This window comes from Salarias fasciatus, chromosome 4 (assembly GCF_902148845.1).
Source record: "Salarias fasciatus chromosome 4, fSalaFa1.1, whole genome shotgun sequence".
NCBI lineage: Eukaryota > Metazoa > Chordata > Actinopteri > Blenniiformes > Blenniidae > Salarias > Salarias fasciatus.
Window position 1 is genome coordinate 6,263,865 of NC_043748.1, and position 16,645 is coordinate 6,280,509.

At 46.9% G+C, this 16,645-nt stretch overlaps 3 protein-coding genes across 3 annotated transcripts; all 3 read right to left on the reverse strand.

Annotated features, from left to right (window-relative positions):
* Positions 1–639: 639 nt before the first annotated feature.
* Positions 640–5,669, reverse strand: LOC115387680 (E3 ubiquitin-protein ligase TRIM39-like). Its single transcript, XM_030090507.1, has 6 exons — positions 4,693–5,669; positions 4,165–4,260; positions 3,293–3,523; positions 3,186–3,208; positions 2,986–3,104; positions 640–1,869 (listed from the first exon to the last, which is right to left on the reverse strand). Exons 1-6 carry the CDS (start codon positions 5,248–5,250, stop codon positions 1,310–1,312), a joined length of 1,587 nt encoding a protein of 528 aa, XP_029946367.1. The 5' UTR covers positions 5,251–5,669; the 3' UTR covers positions 640–1,309.
* Positions 5,670–6,069: 400 nt separating this feature from the next.
* Positions 6,070–9,835, reverse strand: gipc1 (GIPC PDZ domain containing family, member 1). Its single transcript, XM_030090529.1, has 7 exons — positions 9,588–9,835; positions 8,706–9,245; positions 8,434–8,619; positions 8,078–8,258; positions 7,745–7,857; positions 7,593–7,674; positions 6,070–7,509 (listed from the first exon to the last, which is right to left on the reverse strand). Exons 2-7 carry the CDS (start codon positions 9,003–9,005, stop codon positions 7,358–7,360), a joined length of 1,014 nt encoding a protein of 337 aa, XP_029946389.1. The 5' UTR covers positions 9,006–9,245; positions 9,588–9,835; the 3' UTR covers positions 6,070–7,357.
* A 913-nt stretch (positions 9,836–10,748) lies between these two features.
* On the reverse strand, positions 10,749–14,381 carry dnajb1a (DnaJ heat shock protein family (Hsp40) member B1a). Its single transcript, XM_030090528.1, has 4 exons — positions 14,285–14,381; positions 13,770–14,189; positions 12,618–13,201; positions 10,749–12,524 (listed from the first exon to the last, which is right to left on the reverse strand). The coding sequence occupies exons 2-4, from the start codon at positions 13,978–13,980 to the stop codon at positions 12,294–12,296; spliced, it is 1,026 nt and encodes a 341-aa protein (XP_029946388.1). The 5' UTR covers positions 13,981–14,189; positions 14,285–14,381; the 3' UTR covers positions 10,749–12,293.
* Between the last annotated feature and the right edge of the window lie 2,264 nt (positions 14,382–16,645).

Consider the following 16,645-nt stretch of genomic DNA (forward strand, 5'->3'; position numbering starts at 1 on the left):
TGGGGCGTGTCTGAGAGAGCAGACCGCCTGAAGAAGGACGAGATCCTGTTTTCAGGGCGGCCGCTGGGATCCGCTGGGATCCGCTCTCCCTGACATGGGAGGAGAAGAGGTGAATCAGCAAGTTTCCACAGAACGCAGCGGATATGGGTGGAGGACGCAGAGCTGGCTCCGAATGAAGGTTTATTAATAATGTTGAGACGGATGATTTCACACAGAGCTTTTATGAAAGCTTTAAGCAAAGGTTTCATATGACAGTTTAATAAAATCAGAGGAAAATAAAACTGAACATTAGCTGTGATGAAAAACTTTCTCATATATATCATCAAAACAAATTGAGTTTCACAATTAATCATATTTCTCCTGAACTTAACCTCAGGGCTCTTCCTGTGAGGATCATTAATGTTTTCACTACAAACTCCGATTTACTCATCCAGTCCAAAAATCCTGCATTGGATTGTGTTTCTAATTGTCTTGAAGTATTAATGCTTCTCCCACTGTGTGTTTTCCCTGTGACGGATGGCCGATCTGACCACTCACTCGCCCAGACTCAGCCGGGATGCCCCCAGTGAGGGACTGGTATTGATGTTTCCAATATCTGATATATTCGATCATCTCGGTTTCCCAAGCAGACGCACAATCACATTTTTTTTTTAAAATTAGATTTATTTCTTTTCATTTTACAGGCTCGACTTCATTTTACTTCTTCTGCGTTATGGAAGGAAAAAAAAAATCCTGTAAACAAGCTCCCGTGTGAGGAGTTTGGTTCAATATACAGCTGCGTTTATCTTCAGTCAGATTCTTCTTGGAGCCGTACATGCAAAACAGTTTTTCCCAATCTCCCCCTCATGCTCATGTTTCAATCTGCATTATCTTGCTCTTCTGAATTCTTGAACTTGAATCCCAGCGACTACAGCAATTCTCAACGTTACAACAAAGACATAACTTGAACTCGAGGCTCTGATAAGGCGGCTCGCGTCGACGTTTCGCGCTTCCAGATCAGATAAAGGTCACATGAGACGAGGCACAGTTCAAGGCGACATTTCGATTTTCACCACTTGTGCTATCATCAAAGGGCCGATTAGGGGAAAAGCAGAGCTCCAGTGTTGATAGCAGTGAATCCTTCAACTGGTTTTCAGTCCTCAGCAGGAGACATGAAACCATTTGTCTTGAGAATGAAGTGAAAATCGGGCTCTGGTTTGTTGGTCAGCAGATCAGAGGCGCAAATACACTTTTTGGGATCATAATGTGAAGAACGAGGTTAAAAGTGTAATGATTCACATCTCATGTGTCCTCAGATTTTTTTCCCAGATTACCAGGTGGCGCTGTTCCACACGGCCACCTTGACGGGGCAGATCTTCAGGGGTTTGGGGTTGTTGTTGTTGATGTTGGCCCCGGGGCAGAAGAAGGGGAACATCTTCTCGGTGAAGAGGTCGGTGAAGGTGTAGATGGGCGTCATGCTGACGGGGTTGGAGAACACCACCTCGCCGGCGTCGTAGTCCAGCTGCACCCTGACCCGCGTCAGCTCCCCGTGCGGGTGCAGCGGCGTGCTCGGCCTCGTCATGGCGGAGTACTCGCCCTCGTAGTGCGAGATCATCCAGAAGCCGCCCTCGGGGCAGCCCGAGATGCGGCCCTTCCGGTCGATGGAGCCCTTGACGACCCCCAGCATCCAGTCCACCTTGTCGCCCACCTCCACCTCCCAGGCGTGGCGCCCCGAGGCGAAGCCCTCCGAACCCAGCGCAAAGACGAAGTGGCCGAAGCGCTCGGGGTTGTCCGGGAGCTGCTGCAGAGACCCGCTGTTGGCCACCCGGGTGAGGTCTGGGGAGATGGACAGCCAGGAGTAGGCCGTGTTGGGGTCCAGGGTGATGGGGGCTGGAGGGACAGACGGAGACACAAAGAGCCAAACTGAAGCTGGAGCTGACAAATAACACACTCCTAAAAGGTTTACAGCATCCTCACACTCATTTAATCATGTAAAACAGAGGCTGTTTGTGCACAGATTCTTCAACGTGAAGCTGTGCATTGTCGCGCTGCGGCGTGAGGCAACGGTCATAGATGGTCACGGTGTCTCTGTGCATTCAGAACGCGATCCTGCGCTCGTTGCCCATGACACACGATAACCTCACCGCCACCACGGGACACTCGACTCAGCAAACCGCTCACACACCGTCACCGCACACACCGTCTGCCTTCGGGCTGTTTGACTAATTCATTTAAAAGCTTATCAATATAGCATTTCTGCATCCATCTGATGAGACACTGATACACGAACATTATTAAGCTGAAAACAGAGACTACAGAGAGCTGAATGTGAAGACAGTAATAAGATCATTGTGGAGGCATTTCACTCTCTAGACGTGAAAAATTACATTGTGACAAAAAGGTTTTTTTTTTTTTTTTTTTTTTTTTTTAGCCTTCCTGGTGGAAACTCCACCCTAATCTATGACACACACTGATGCTTTGACCTGCAGAGCAGGGTGGATGTGGGCGTCCTGAGAGGATTGAATACAGCCAAATAGATATATTAAAAAATAAGGAAAACATCAGTAATCAGTGTTAAATATTGACATAATAACCTTACATTAGCTGCTAGGCCAACAAAGACTCTAATAACGAACGCTGGTTTAAGGAACACCTTTCTTTTTCTATATTTTCTATCGTGTTTTAGCTAGAGCTTATATTTATGGTAAACGATCAAGTGGCAGTGCTAATAAATCAATATTATTGTGCTATAATGCCAGACATATTGACAGCAGTTACATGTAGAAACACAGCAATTTGAAATTTACACTGTTTGCTTTGTGGCTGCTCCTCTCTTTGTTTGATTTGAAATTCAAAAGAATGCTCCGTTGAAAATCTTTGCCAATCCCACTTTTGAACGAGACATTCTGCTTTGTCACAGTTAATCTGCTGATGGAGTAATAACATCTTTTCCAAAGCGATCGGGCCGGTTCCTGCAAAAACAGGTTTAAAGGTCAGCGTGCTTACTGTACTGAACCAGCTCCACCATCTTCTCCCACACATGGTACTTCAGAGAACTGACGTGTCTGGACACGTTTATGAGAGCACCTGACACCTTCTCTGGATTCTTCTCTGGGATCTGAGCTCTGCCGCAGGAAAGCAAACAGGAATCAGCTGAAAAATTCAAAAAACTGTGACAATAAAGCGGACGGAGGCAAAGATCCTACCTTTTCTTCGTGTTGGCGTAGTTCTGAAACGAAAAAGCAAAAAAAAGTTAGAAAGTGTTTTGTGATCAGATGAATTCAGAGGAGGACTGATGAGGAAATGTTCCCACCTGTAGGAAAAGAGCGTCGCTGGACGCAATCTCGTTCTCGATGGCAATGACGGCGTGAGAAAACGTGAGGATGTCTCTGGTGATGCCGTCGGATTTCTTCTTCACCAGCTCCTTCTTCTCCTCGTCCTCCTCCTTCAGGGCTGCCAGGCGAGCGGCCTCCTCTCTCTGCAGGAACTGTCGAAGCTCCTCAAACTGCTCTCTGATCTGCCTCTCTGTGGCCTGGGTCTGGCTCTGACGTCCACAGGTGAGAAGAAGCATCATGGAAAGACTTGTAAAACACTCAGTGTGTGAGATTCAAAAGCGGTAAGGCTTCCAGAAACCTTGGAGCGATCATGAACTCTGACATGAGTCAAAATATTCACAAAAACAAATGATCACATGAAGAAAAGATTTCAAAACATACGGCTGGTCGGCAAAGCCGAGACCCAGAACACATCCGAGATCTGCTGTTATTTTATGAACCATCCAGACTTCTCAGGTCATTTAGATCAAATCCGCTTTTATGTTCCAGAGAACCAAACATGCAGAAGCTGCTTTTAGTTTTTATTCACCAAATATTGAAACAGGAATCCTGTTTGCTGCTGCCTTTCAGTGGAGTAAGTGTATCTTAAACCTTTTGACTCTTTCCTTTAAATAGAAGTTAGTTATAACAGTTATATAACTGTTTTAAAAGACGTGTAATTAAAGTACTCAATAATTTGTTGCTTCCTAATCCATAGTTCAAAATCACTGAGGTTTTCTTTTTTTTTTTTTTCCTGACACCCGGGCTGATTTGTTTACACACTAACAGCGAGTGGCTCCTCCTCGGTCTCAGTCCCGCCAGCGGTCACGCTGGCCCGCCGCTGTTTTGGTGGACGTGTGTTTATTGATACCTTGATGTGCACAGTTGTGTCATCACACTCTTGCTTGGCCTCATATAGGCGCCGCAGGTTCTTCTTCAAAGGGACCAGATCGTTCTTCAGCTCCGCCTGAGGGGGGAGGGGGAGGGGGAGGGAGGGAGGGGGCAGAAACCGTCAGAGCCTCAGTATCTCGGGCCATGCATCCTGCTGTCTTCACCTGGGAAACGTCTCACGCTCTAAGTTTACAGGATTGCTGGACATTAAGTGTTTCAAACCAGTTCTTCACCCGTCCGGCTTCTGTGCTGCTTTATGCAGAGCTGGAGCGGATCCCAGCTGACTGTGTGTGAAGAACAGTTACAGGAGGGACTGGTTGCTATATCATCACCGTACAAACACTCAGTCACTCTGTGCAGTTTAGAGCTACTGTTCAAAACATGTATTTTACTGTGGGAGGAAACTGGAGCAACTAGGAGGAAAAAATCCTACAAGGAGAACATTCAACTTTCCTCAGAAAGTCCAGACTGGATTCACACGATCGTGAGATACATATGAACAGTTTACCTTGAGGTCTTGGGCTCCCTCCTCCAGGGGACACACTCTGTGTCCCTGGTGCTTCTTGGACGTGTGACACACGCAGCAGAGGACTTCACAATCATTGAAACAGAAAAGCTTGAGAGCTTCCCCGTGTGTGACGCATTTATCCTCCACGATCCCCACTTCCTCTCCTGGCCCCCCCGCCCCGGCCCCGGCCCCTGCTCCGGCCCCGGGCCCGGCCGCCCTGCGCTCCTGCTCCCTCAGGAAGGTGTCGGCCACATTCTTGAGGGCCAGGCTGACCGTGGGCTCCGTCAGGGAGCACTTCCTCCTGCAGATGGGGCACTCGCGCCGGGCCTTCTTCTTGTTCCAGAACTGCTGCAGGCAGGCCCGGCAGAAGCTGTGGCTGCACTTCAGCACCACGGGCTCCCGGAAGATCTCGCAGCAGACGGGACAGGACAGCTCCTCCTCCAGCATGGAGCCCGAGCGCGAGGAGACGGCCCGCGGCCGCAGGAGGGACGCCGCCTTGGAGGTCTGCAGGAAGGACAGCTTCCCGGGCTGGGAGGAGGCTCGTGGGCGAGATGCCATGTTGGAGCCGAGTGTCAGGAGGAGAGAGTGTCCCGCAGCGAGTCCACAGAGGAATCTGGACACTCCGTCTCAGCAGCCGGGGGTTTAAGAACAACAGGGACTTGAAGAACTGGTTTACTTGACTTCTAGTAAATAAAGGACCTGTCGTCATCCCCCATCGGAGACCATCCAGGACACAGGAACATTCCCCAACTGGGTGGAAAAAGGACTCAAGACGGAAAACATGAGAAGCTTTAAACTTCTGATCAACCACGAAACAAAAAAAAACAGTGCGCTGAATGTGTCGAGGTTCCCTCGTCTCTCGACGGAGGCCTGTGAGTGACCCTGCCGAGCCTGGCCGACACTATCATGTTTATCAGAGGCCGATCCGATTACACCACCTCCAATGGGCTGTTGATACTCTGTGATTTCACCCTGCAGTTAGAAGCCATCTATATTTCAAGAGGACAAGGGCATGTGAGAAAAAACAAAACAAAAACACAAGCACAACTTTGGAAAACCTTTTGGTCTGTATCTGCAGAGCTTCAAACTCATGATGCTGTTATTTAGGGGAAAAAACAAATAGAAGGAAAGCCACTGAGTGGATGTTGTTATTGCATTATATTTGGACAATGACATCAGTGTAATACAAAGCCATCAAAATAATGTATTCTTCTGAGTGTTACAGTGTTTCTAGTATTGGTGTCAGGACATAAACCCATTTAGATATTCATTACCTCTGAAACAAAAAAAAAACTACACCATACATCTTCATACATCTGGATAAACTAAAGAGGTTCTTTTTCAGACATACTTCTACTTCAGCGGAGTAGTTGGTGCAACATTTTCCACCTTTTATTCCGTTCCATGATCAACACAAGCATGATGACAGTCATTTGGTTTCAATCCGCTCCAAAGACTTGGAAGTTCAACAACACGCACGAGAACGTAGACCTCAAAACAAAAAGTAGAAAATGTACAAATAAAAACAAATGAAGGCATGTTCTCTCAAACAGATCCTTTCCTCTTTTTTTTTTGTTTTTAACAGAATCACTCCATCTCATGACTTGTCCCTCTTTAATACTGCTCTCCGTAATAAAGTAGTTGCAACACAGGTAAATTATTCGTCTGTTATACGAACATTGTTTTGAAAATAGACGTCACATCACCTCATATAAAAGCACTAACTATAAAAAAATAACGAGTCAACACGATCCACAAACCTGGGAAGGAATCTGCTTTTCACTCTCATAACACCGTCCCATAAAAGTAACACTGATTTCCTTTAACACTGTCGAATGTATGAAACAGGAATGTGCTTCTGTCTGCCACAGCATGGAGCGTTAACAGTGAACAACCTACACTGATCTTTTTAGTCAAGAGCTACAGTTTACGATGATCCTTCAGGAAACACCACTTCTCTCTTAATCGTAACTAAAATAAACTAAAAAAAAAAATAATAATACCCCAGCAGAATTCAATATGGAGATAAAAATGTAACAGCACATGCTTGTACAAATGACCCATCACAGTAACATCAAGTGGTTCAGGACGACACTGAACTGCAGGGAGGTCGCCGCTCTGTACTGTGCAATAACCGAGCTGCTCACCGGGTGAGATCCAGTGCAATCTCCGTTCACTTCTGTTGGTTGACGGCGCAACGCGGTGCAGTGTGGAGGGGGAGAAACCGCTCGTCGCGCGAAATGCCAAAGATCTACTCTGTGTTAGCAGTAGTATTAAACGTCTCCCGTTTGGTTTCCATTCCGCTGCCAGCGACTACAACAACAACAACATGCGGGTCGGTGTGATGCGGTCAGAGGAGGGGGGGGGAGAAAAAAAAGCACGTCAGCGTGTTCGTAGTTCCTGGAAAAAGCTGGAAGACAAATAAAAGCACTTGGGAAGTCATCACAGTCACCTTCCTCTTCAATTAAGTGGATAATCCTCTTTGTCAAGGCCGAGTCTCCCACAAGGGTACGAACTCACGAAAATAGAATGAGAATTACACAGGCAGAAAAAAAGAAGAAAAAAAAAAACAAATGCATGATGGTAGTGTTGTGTTTTCCTAGTAGTGCTGAACGGGGTGGGCGTGACGACCGGACGGGTCGCTCTTCGCCTTTAGTTTATGCGGTTACACCCGCCCGACCTTTGCGTCGCCGATGGCACCCCAGACGTCAAAAACAAACTCGTCGGGGAAGGCGAAGTCTCCCAACGTTTCGTCTAGAGCCTCGGCGAACTCGTCGGGGTTCTTTTTGTCCTTTCCCAACTCCACCATGGTAGCAGCTGAAACGCAGAGAGGGTCTGAAAGTTACACATCAAATACGACGCAGGGCAATACACACACACACAAACACACAGACACTTACCAAGCTCACTGTCTCTGATGCCCATGTAGCTCTCCAGCAGGTCGTCCACCTTCTCAATGGCCTTTTCCTCAAACGCAGAGGGCTGAAGAGACAAAATGGATTAATCGTTTTTTTGCAACACAAAACACAGACGTTGTGGAAAAAACACTCACCACTTCCTCCACGGTGGCGGGACCTTTGGAGCGCAGCCGGAGGGTTCCCCTGCCGGTGCCCAGCTGAATCCCCGATGCCGACCGAGACCCTCCGGACCTCTGACTGATCATGTCTGCAGGAGATGTAAAGGTTTCAAAATCCTTTCAATCAGATCACACAATCGTCTTTCTGTACGTTTCTAAATCTCGCCACCTCAGCTGTGAGTCAGTAAACAGGTCGGTTTGGTCATGCTCTGACAGGAATACCGCTGCTAACGCAGTCTGACGGGCATATCGAGAAGCCACACCACATCAGACCCACGGACATTACACTCTCTTCAGCTCCAAACCTACCAAAAGCTTTCAGAGGCTCCACCAGCTTGATGGTGAAATCCTTCCCCTTGGGCAGCTCCTTCAGCATCTTGGCGACTTCATAGTGTCGACAGCCAATGAGGCGGTGGCCGTTAATGGACTCGATCATGTCCCCCACATTGATGACCTGGATCTGATGGATGACGCTCCCCTCACGGATCCTCTAACAAAAGAAGAAAAAAAAAAAGAATAAAACTCAGCAAAATAACTACAAAAAGACACAGTTAAATTAAAGTGGATCAGTTTTCATTCCCGGATAGTACCCAGGGTCACTTTGCTGCCTGTGGACACTTCAGTCAATAGAAAAGCATTATCTTGTCCATTTTACCATTCCTCACCTTGATGAAAGCGTAGCCGGCTCCATTATCGGTAATCGTCAAACCAAGTGCATCCTCCCCTTTGTATACTTCTATTTCTTTTTTCTGGCCTTTGATGTGAGCAAAAATAAAGTCCTCCAGCCCGATTTGACCTCCCAACAGTTTATCCATGTCCACCTTGTGTGTGTTCAGTGTACAAAACATAACCTTTGAGGAAACACAAACAGATCGCATTAAGAAGTGAACTCAACATCTACATCCCGTCATATATCACTACCAGCAAAGTGTCTCACCTCTGCCGGAGGTATCCCAAAAGCCTCGCCGATCTTGGCGTACAGCTCCCGCACGTTGCTGAAGCCCTCGATGCGACCCGTGGGGCTGCCATGAGCGAGCTGGGTGTGGAAGATGAGGCGAGGTCGCATGCTGTTGGGTGGTGGGGGCAGACCCTCAGAGGTAGCACCTTCTCCCACCCCGACCACACCTCCATCCAGGCCTTCCAGGCCCGCCACATTGAGACCTGCGCGGATGGGCTCCGCTTCCTCATTCTCCACCAGTGGGGAAGCCTTCTTCCTTCTTCCCAATCCCAGAGGCATAGTAATCCAAGGGTGAGGGGGGAGTGCAGAGGAGGAGGCTGCTCAGGGGGGGAGTTATGCTACAATCCAGACCAACATACACCTGCTCAGCTGAATCAGCTGCAGGCCTGTTAGTGTCAGTACTGTCCTCTGGACCAGGGTGGTGGCTGTCTTACCCAGGCACTGTGAGGATTTGGAGATGTGCACATGAGAGCAGCTCACATCGCTGGATCTGTAGAGTCCTCCAGCATGCAGTGAGAGCTGGAAAAACAGACAGGATCTCGTCATCTCTCACTGTTTATCAATGCAATAACTTCCCATCACAGCTTTTTATTTTTTTTAAAGTGTATTGCATGCCTTTTCATCCTCTACAGTACATTAACTTCAGCTTAAGTTTTACTCCACGCTGTGTTTTGACACTCAATATTATCAAGTGAGCTACATTAGCTGCTAGCTTCTTCACTTCTGACAACTCCCCCAGCTGATCTCAATTTCTAAACCAAAACAGTGGCTAGTAATAACTCTATTAAGGCTGTTGGATTTCGAAGTGTTCAGATTAGCTAAACGCGATAAGAAACTTGTAAACATGACAATCATTCTTACCGGAGAAGCACTTTTAGCCAACTGTCGTTAGCTCTTCCTGCTAGCCTAGCCGGCTAACGCTGCTGCTTGTTCTTGCTGTTGGAATAAACAACCAGACGGCTTCGCGGAAAGTCTGGTATCTTTGATATACTCGTCCTCCGCCCCTGGACCGTTGACTCGGCTCGGTGTGGCTGGCAGCAGGTGACCCGGGGTGTGTGTGTCGGTGTGTGCTGCTGGAGAATTAGCTTTGTGCCAGCCCAGCAGGGGTGGAACGGTGACGCCTTAAGGGCCCCTCGTAAATAGCAGACTCCGACGGACCGGATACTTAACACGTTTCAGAAATAGGGCGCAACTATGAACGTGAAAATAAAACTTCCCTGCGCTTAAAATGCTTGAATCAAGAATGCTTATCAACACAAGTATCTAAAATTTCATTGTACCCTTAATATTATTAACATTCGTCGGAGCAGGATGATAGTCACTTCCCTCTGGTGGATCCTTATTGTAACTACATCTGTAAGTAGAATTTGAATTGTTTTACTTTGTTAATTTGTTCTAATCTAAAAGACTGAACCGTGTCAATATCCTAGTCTATTCAGACTGCAGTCTGCCGACTGGATACTCATAATGAAAATGGTTGAATAAGGACTTCTTGCACTTTACAATTGTCATTGAAAGCAACATAACTTGTGTCACGAGTTTGGGCCATCTAGTGGCCACGTGGTGCAACTACAACATAATGAGAAGCAACATGATGCAGAGCTGGAGTCACATGCAGAGTGAAGGGGTCCTGCAGGGGAAGACTGGAGTCCAGGAGGATGTGATGAGACAAGACAGCACAGAAGACACAGATATATTAAAAACAACAAATGTAACAGTAGTTTGGGTTCCACTGATGGATTTAGATTGGCTGATGACATAAATGCATCATTGAACATATAGCAAACCTAATAAAAATGTAAATGCCTTTATTAAAACCCCCTCAGCCCCCTCCCAAAAGAAAGTTTTTCCTGTCATTTGTTCACAAATACCAAAGTAATAAAGGTATCTTACATTTCCTGAATGTTTTTACAAGGCAGCGATTCCAGTGACATTTCCAACATCCAGACTTTAGTTGTTCTTACAGAGCCATTCGGATACACGCCAGGGATCTTTATAATGAAAAGCCCGAGTCATATCTGATGTGGTATGGGACAGTTTCTTTAATGTGGGAATGCAAAAACACCACAGCCTATTAAAAATGTTCATCCTGTTGTCAGATCTTAAAAGCTTTATTGTTAAAAACCAGAGCCAGTTGAACACTAACCTGAGGAATCAGAGAACACAAAGAAGTAAAAACAACAATATGCTTTCATCATTTTCCCATAAAAAAGAAACATTTTTACAAAGCAAGCAGCTTTCTGAAATCAAAAATAAAGTCAGAGATTACACATCTCTACATTCATGTTACACCACGTTTGCAGATGTTATCGAGGCTGTTTGTTCATCCTCTGACAGTCACATCAACACGAAATTCCTGGAAAAATGTGCAAAATGAACCAAAACTCCATCATCAAACATGAAGATGTGTAGAAAAACATTCACAGTGACACGTGCGGTGAATAATGTGGAGCTCACCGCTCTGTGCGGCTGAACCCGGTGTGACAGAATGTGACACCTGCATCAGATATCTGACATTTCTCTCTCCGTGCATCTTCACAAGATGTAGATGAAATCTCATCGAATTCTCCACAAACACACACGCGGCGGACAGTCGTTTGGCACTCAAACTCTCCCAACTGTGAATTTCTCCCCATCTTCAGGACTAAGAGTTTTACTTTTTCATATCATATTCCAGCCTCTAACTACAATCACTATATTGGCACTGCTTTCCATAGATGCCTTGAACAGTTCATCCTGTTGCCACGACTTCCTGGAGAATGTCCCGACGCGGCTGAGGCTTGCCTTGACGCACGCAGTTATTTGGTTAGGTTTCCGGTAAAACTGAACGAACGACGCTGCTTTATGTGCTTCTGTTCCTTCGTCCTGCTGCATGGATGACGACCACTAGAGGGCGTGGGATGCCTGATGTATCCAAGCTGAGCAGATACATGTATGTCTGACTGAGTCACTTCACATCAGCGGTCCTTCACTCACACAAACTTAGACTTTTTTTTTTTTTTACATCGTACTGGCAGAGTGATGGAAGTGCACCATGGCTAGATTCAGCCCGGAGAACAGTAAGTTTGACTTTCCCAGCTGCTTTGTCAGGTCTTACCTCTAAAAATCATGACAACACTGAAAAAGAAAATGTCTGCTACAGTCGGCGGCACCTCTGAGGTTCCACACGGTGCTTAGGCCTTAACTGAAATCACGTCGTGCTGACTGAAGTACTTCTAGCTACATTCAAGCATGCATCAGGGCACCTGAGGTTTTTGTTAAGTATCTGGCTGCTGTGTTACCTTAAAGCCCCGCCCCACAAACGCCTGCTGTCAATCCAAAGTCATCAGTTAGTACAACAAATGAGCACGTGGTGCCGTTGGGTTTGCCGACGTCTCCGTCGCGCCCGGCAGAAAGCTGCAGATTTCCTGAACACTTGTTAATTGAATGACCTGATTTTTCCTGTGTGAAGGTGGAAGACCTGACCTCCGCTGAAACCACATCTGACCTACCGGCGCCTCAAAAAGCGGCGCACGCAAGCACGTTACTGGAAACATTAACTTCTCGACGTCTGGGGTCGCCTAAGCTTCACGGGGGGAGAATCTGCTTGAGCGCGTCCTGTGTGCCTTGGCCCAGCTTGTCAGGGAAGTTGACAGTGAAGTCCAAGATCATGTCGCCTCGCTTGTCGGGGAACTTGGACAGGGGCAGGCCTTCCCCCACGATCCGCTTCTTCATCCCGGGCTTGACCACGTCGGCGGAGATCACCGTGATGGTCCGCCCGTCCAGCGTGGGGGCGTTGACCGTGCAGCCACACAGCGCCTGAAGACAGGTGGGGAAAAACAAAGGAGGAAGTCAAGACTGATGTCTGGTTTGACCTAAATTCACATTTTCCATTTTCTTGTGTTCGCTCACCTCTCGAAGTGATATTTTGGCGGGGTAAACGATGTCCGAGCCGTCCCTCCTGAACACCGGGTGGGGTTTGTCTTTGACCACAAACACAACGTCTGCAGGAATGTTGCTGGGCGTCTCGTCCCCCTCCCTGGGGAAGGTGATCTTCGTGCCCTCCTTCCAGCCGCGTTTGATGTCGACCGTCAGGATCTTGTCCTCGCTGCGGATGGTGCAGCCATCGGGATTCAGCCTCTTGCGGGAAATCTTCATCTTCTTCCGGCAGCCCGAGAACACCTCCTCCAGGCTCACCTTCAGCTCGTGCACCACCGGCGGGTCCTTCTTCCTCTCTCGCGCTCTGTGGGACCCCCCCGGGTGGGATTTGAAAGGTCGGTGGAAGCCTCCCATGCCGCCCATCCCTCCCATGCTGAACGCCGTGAAGGGGTCGTGGATGTCCATGTCATCCTCCCCGTTCTGGGAGAAGAAGTGATCGAACGGGCTGCGGCCGCCGAAGAACTCCGTGAAAATTGCATGAGGGTCTCCTTGGAAGGTGTAGTTGTAGCTTGGACCGCCATGTCCCCCGCCTCCGCCGTCAGCGGAGCCCTTTAATCCTGTATGAGAAGAGGAAAACATGGATTTGATCACAGTACTCACCTCACCACAATATCTGTTTAATGACACTTATAGAAACACATATATAATGTTTTATGCAAAATGCTATTTTAATTTATATCAAGATTGCAATAGGAAAAAAATAAGATTAAGGCATTTCCCTATCGTCAAAAACGTAAACAATTCCACTTAAAAATCCATTAAAGGGACAATCAACCCATTAAACACTTTCATTTTTAGAAATCAGCAAGTTGTCAGAAATTAAAGTGCCTGTAATCATTTACTTTAAGATTTAATGCCTTCAGGTGAGGTACGACTCTTTAATATGTCAAAATGAAATGAGCCACACATCCAGACAGTTTTAACGGACTGACAGAAGATACAAGATCTGGATCTTTCCAGCAGGTTCTGCAGCGACGGCTATTGTGTCCGCACGCGCAACTGCACGGGCGTGCACACACACACATTCTCACACACTGTTACTACATCAATGAACGAAAAAAAAAAAAGCCACTGCAGTGTTTGAGGCTGAAGCCACGTGTTTGGATGGGAGTGCAATGAAGCTACCTTCTTCTCCAAAGCGGTCATAAATGTCCTTCTTCTTGGCGTCGCTCAGGACGTCGTAGGCTTCAGCGATCTCCTTGAATTTATCTTCGGCTCCAGCAGACTTGTTCTTGTCCGGGTGGAAGCGCAGGGCCTGCTTTCTGTACGCCTTCTTTATCTCGTCCTCCGAGGCGCCCCTGGATATGCCCAGCACTTTGTAGTAATCTTTGCCCATCACAATGACCGGTCGGCGACCTTCCCCGCTTCATAAACACACAACCAGAGCTCGCTGGTTCAGCTCCAGACCTGCATGTCCCGCCTGTCCGCCTCTCGGTGTCCCTGGCGCGGTGCAACCGCCGCAGCTGTCAGGACAATAGCTTCCTCTCAGTTAGCGGTTCCTGTCAACTGTGTCAAGGTTAGCCCCGCTGGAGCCCGTCTGCTCTGCTGTGAGACGGAAGAAAATTAAAAAAAAATATCCGTGTAAAACAACGTGCAGCCGGGAGCAGAGGCAGTGTGGAAGCAGCGAGCCGTCACCTCACCGGGGAGAGACACCGGGAACCGGGCGGAGAAACTTCTGGAAGCAGCTGAAGCTGCTGATGTTCGTCATCACCGCCGAGGCAAGAGCGTTCCCCCCCCCCACCCCGACCCAAGATCATTCAGCCCTAGCAAAGAGCATTCGCCTGAAGCCAAGAGCGTTCACGGCCGCACATTACAGGAAGCACCATAAACTCTCACCAGCACGAAAATATGTTTTCGGATGAGGCGTTTTTAGAAACTAAGGCCAAATGTTCCCAAAATAATTTTCAAAAAACCAGTGTCACTCAATTTATCTGGAAACTGTTTATCTTTTAGACACACCTTTCAGCGTTTTCAACCTAGTGCGCATGCGCAGACCGTTTCACTGAAAGGGGCTCGACCTGACCGCTAAAAGCTACACTAAACGCAAAACATTAACATGTAAATGCATAAACGTTTGTGAAGACACAAAAAAATCATTCACTTTTGAATATAAACATTGAAACTGATAGATTTTTTTTTTATTTTTCATTTTTTATTTTTTCACCAATAAATCTAATCTATTGATTTATTGTTTATTTTATTCATTTATCTATTTGTTAGTTTTTATGTTTCAAACATATTTTCATAGATGAAATGAAGGAGAAGGAAGGGATAACAATTCTCTCCAAAGTCGATCTGCCAGCTGAAAATAATGTACAGGTTGAAGGACGAATCAAGCTTGATTCAGTGTGTGTGTGTGTGTGTGTGTGTGTGTGTGTGTGTGTGTGTGTGTGTGTGTGTGTGTGTGTGTGTGCACGCGCGTGCGCGGGTGCGTTCATAATAAACATTGAGGTGATAAACATGCATTGGACTGGTGCAAAGATCCATTGTGGTTAAATACATGTTGGCTCATTTCAATGCATAATTTGAGGTGCATTATATTTTAGTCAGCCGTTTGAATCACCTGTGCATATGAAAAGAAACTCTTATGTGAGATTAAAAGGTTCCACTGACTGCACTGTGCTCTTTGGTGCCCACCAGAGGCATCCAGTTGAAATAAGTTACATACCAGACTGGAGGGGTCAGCAGTGACTTTCCTGCATGCTGCCTGGCTTTGGAGGTGAACCAGATATTCTCATTAATCAATACCTCAGGCTTTAAAATTTGCATAGAACAGAAATCAGTGATTTCTGATAGAAAACTGATCAAAAACTGTAAAGCTTGATATTATACATGAAATTGAATTGTAAAAGCCTCTTTGTTGCAACCTTCAGTAGCTACACTGTACTGAGTGTTTAAGAGGAGCTCAGCCAGGCTGATAAAATTACAATGCGTGGATTTGTATGAGAATGATAATGATTTATAATACAATAATCGTTTGATGTGACTGAAAGTGAATGAAAAAAAAAAGAAGATTAACCTGTCCCTCTGACCACTAGTGACGCCTGGCGCTAAAGGTCACGTTACGTCAAGATCATACATCAAGAATAATCCCGATGGAACTTTCAAGAAGAAACAGGTTAATTTCATATATTTAGGATAATGTTCTTCTATTTCATTTGCATCTATGTGATAGCAGTGATTAAAAATGATTCTGTTTAACTAGGAATATTTCAAATATGAGACTCAAAGGTGATCTTGGAATGCCCGCGTGCCCCCTCTGCTCGCTGCAGGGTTATGCTGCTCCTGCCTGTTAAAAATAGCCCCCTAGAATATAGATATGCAGTTGGCCATGTGCAATGATGAGTTGACCCCGCGCGATGAAAGGCATCTCCGATCTTCACCCAATCAGCATTTTCTTCACTCTCCTCCCACTTCAGACCTCCTTAAAGTATTTTTGAAATGATTTGGCACACAAACCTTGAACCACGCAGGCCCCAAAATAACCACGTCAGCCTTTGTTCTTGCGCTCAGACACGGAAGGGGCTCACAGGTGGTCTGGGGGAGGGGGCCCAGTGCTGGCACGAAGGGGCCTTCAGCCTATGGATCGGGCTGTCGGAAGGGGCCCGTCACTGTGCCACTAAAACAAGGAGCAGACCGGACAAAAGATGCGTCTTGTATTTCCGACGAGGGCATATTGGCATGTGTCACTGGGCAAGGCAGCGTGCAGCTTCCCAAGGTTACCAAGCCGCTGCAGAGCAAATCAGGCGACTTATATTTAGCCTTGCAAATGGCGCTCTATGGATTATGCCTTGGGGCTCTCCAGTTTCGTCTTCAGTGCGTTTTGTAGCATGAAGGGGGGCTGTTGATCATGAAGAGGCTGCTGTTCAGGTGAGGAACGGGTTTGCTGGACGGTCCCAAGACCAGTAGAGCTTTTGATTTCACCTCACTTTCTGGAGTCTGTGTCTCATACCTCCCCTTCATCTTGGGGGGAGAAAACACTTGAGGTCTTCTTCTCACAC

Coding starts and splice junctions, on each gene's coding strand:
- LOC115387680 (XM_030090507.1), bottom strand. CDS start 5,250: ATGGCATCTCGCCCACGAGCCTCCTCCCAGCCCGGGAAGCTGTCCTTC. Junction 4,261..4,692: donor AGGGAGCCCAAGACCTCAAG/GTAAACTGTTCA, acceptor CTCCCCCCTCAG/GCGGAGCTGAAGAACGATCT. Junction 3,524..4,164: donor ACACAACTGTGCACATCAAG/GTATCAATAAAC, acceptor TGTGGACGTCAG/AGCCAGACCCAGGCCACAGA.
- gipc1 (XM_030090529.1), bottom strand. CDS start 9,005: ATGCCTCTGGGATTGGGAAGAAGGAAGAAGGCTTCCCCACTGGTGGAG. Junction 7,858..8,077: donor GGAGCCTCTGAAAGCTTTTG/GTAGGTTTGGAG, acceptor CATCTCCTGCAG/ACATGATCAGTCAGAGGTCC. Junction 7,510..7,592: donor CATCAGAGACAGTGAGCTTG/GTAAGTGTCTGT, acceptor TCTGCGTTTCAG/CTGCTACCATGGTGGAGTTG.
- dnajb1a (XM_030090528.1), bottom strand. CDS start 13,980: ATGGGCAAAGATTACTACAAAGTGCTGGGCATATCCAGGGGCGCCTCG. Junction 13,202..13,769: donor TGACCGCTTTGGAGAAGAAG/GTAGCTTCATTG, acceptor CTTCTCATACAG/GATTAAAGGGCTCCGCTGAC. Junction 12,525..12,617: donor CCAAAATATCACTTCGAGAG/GTGAGCGAACAC, acceptor ACCTGTCTTCAG/GCGCTGTGTGGCTGCACGGT.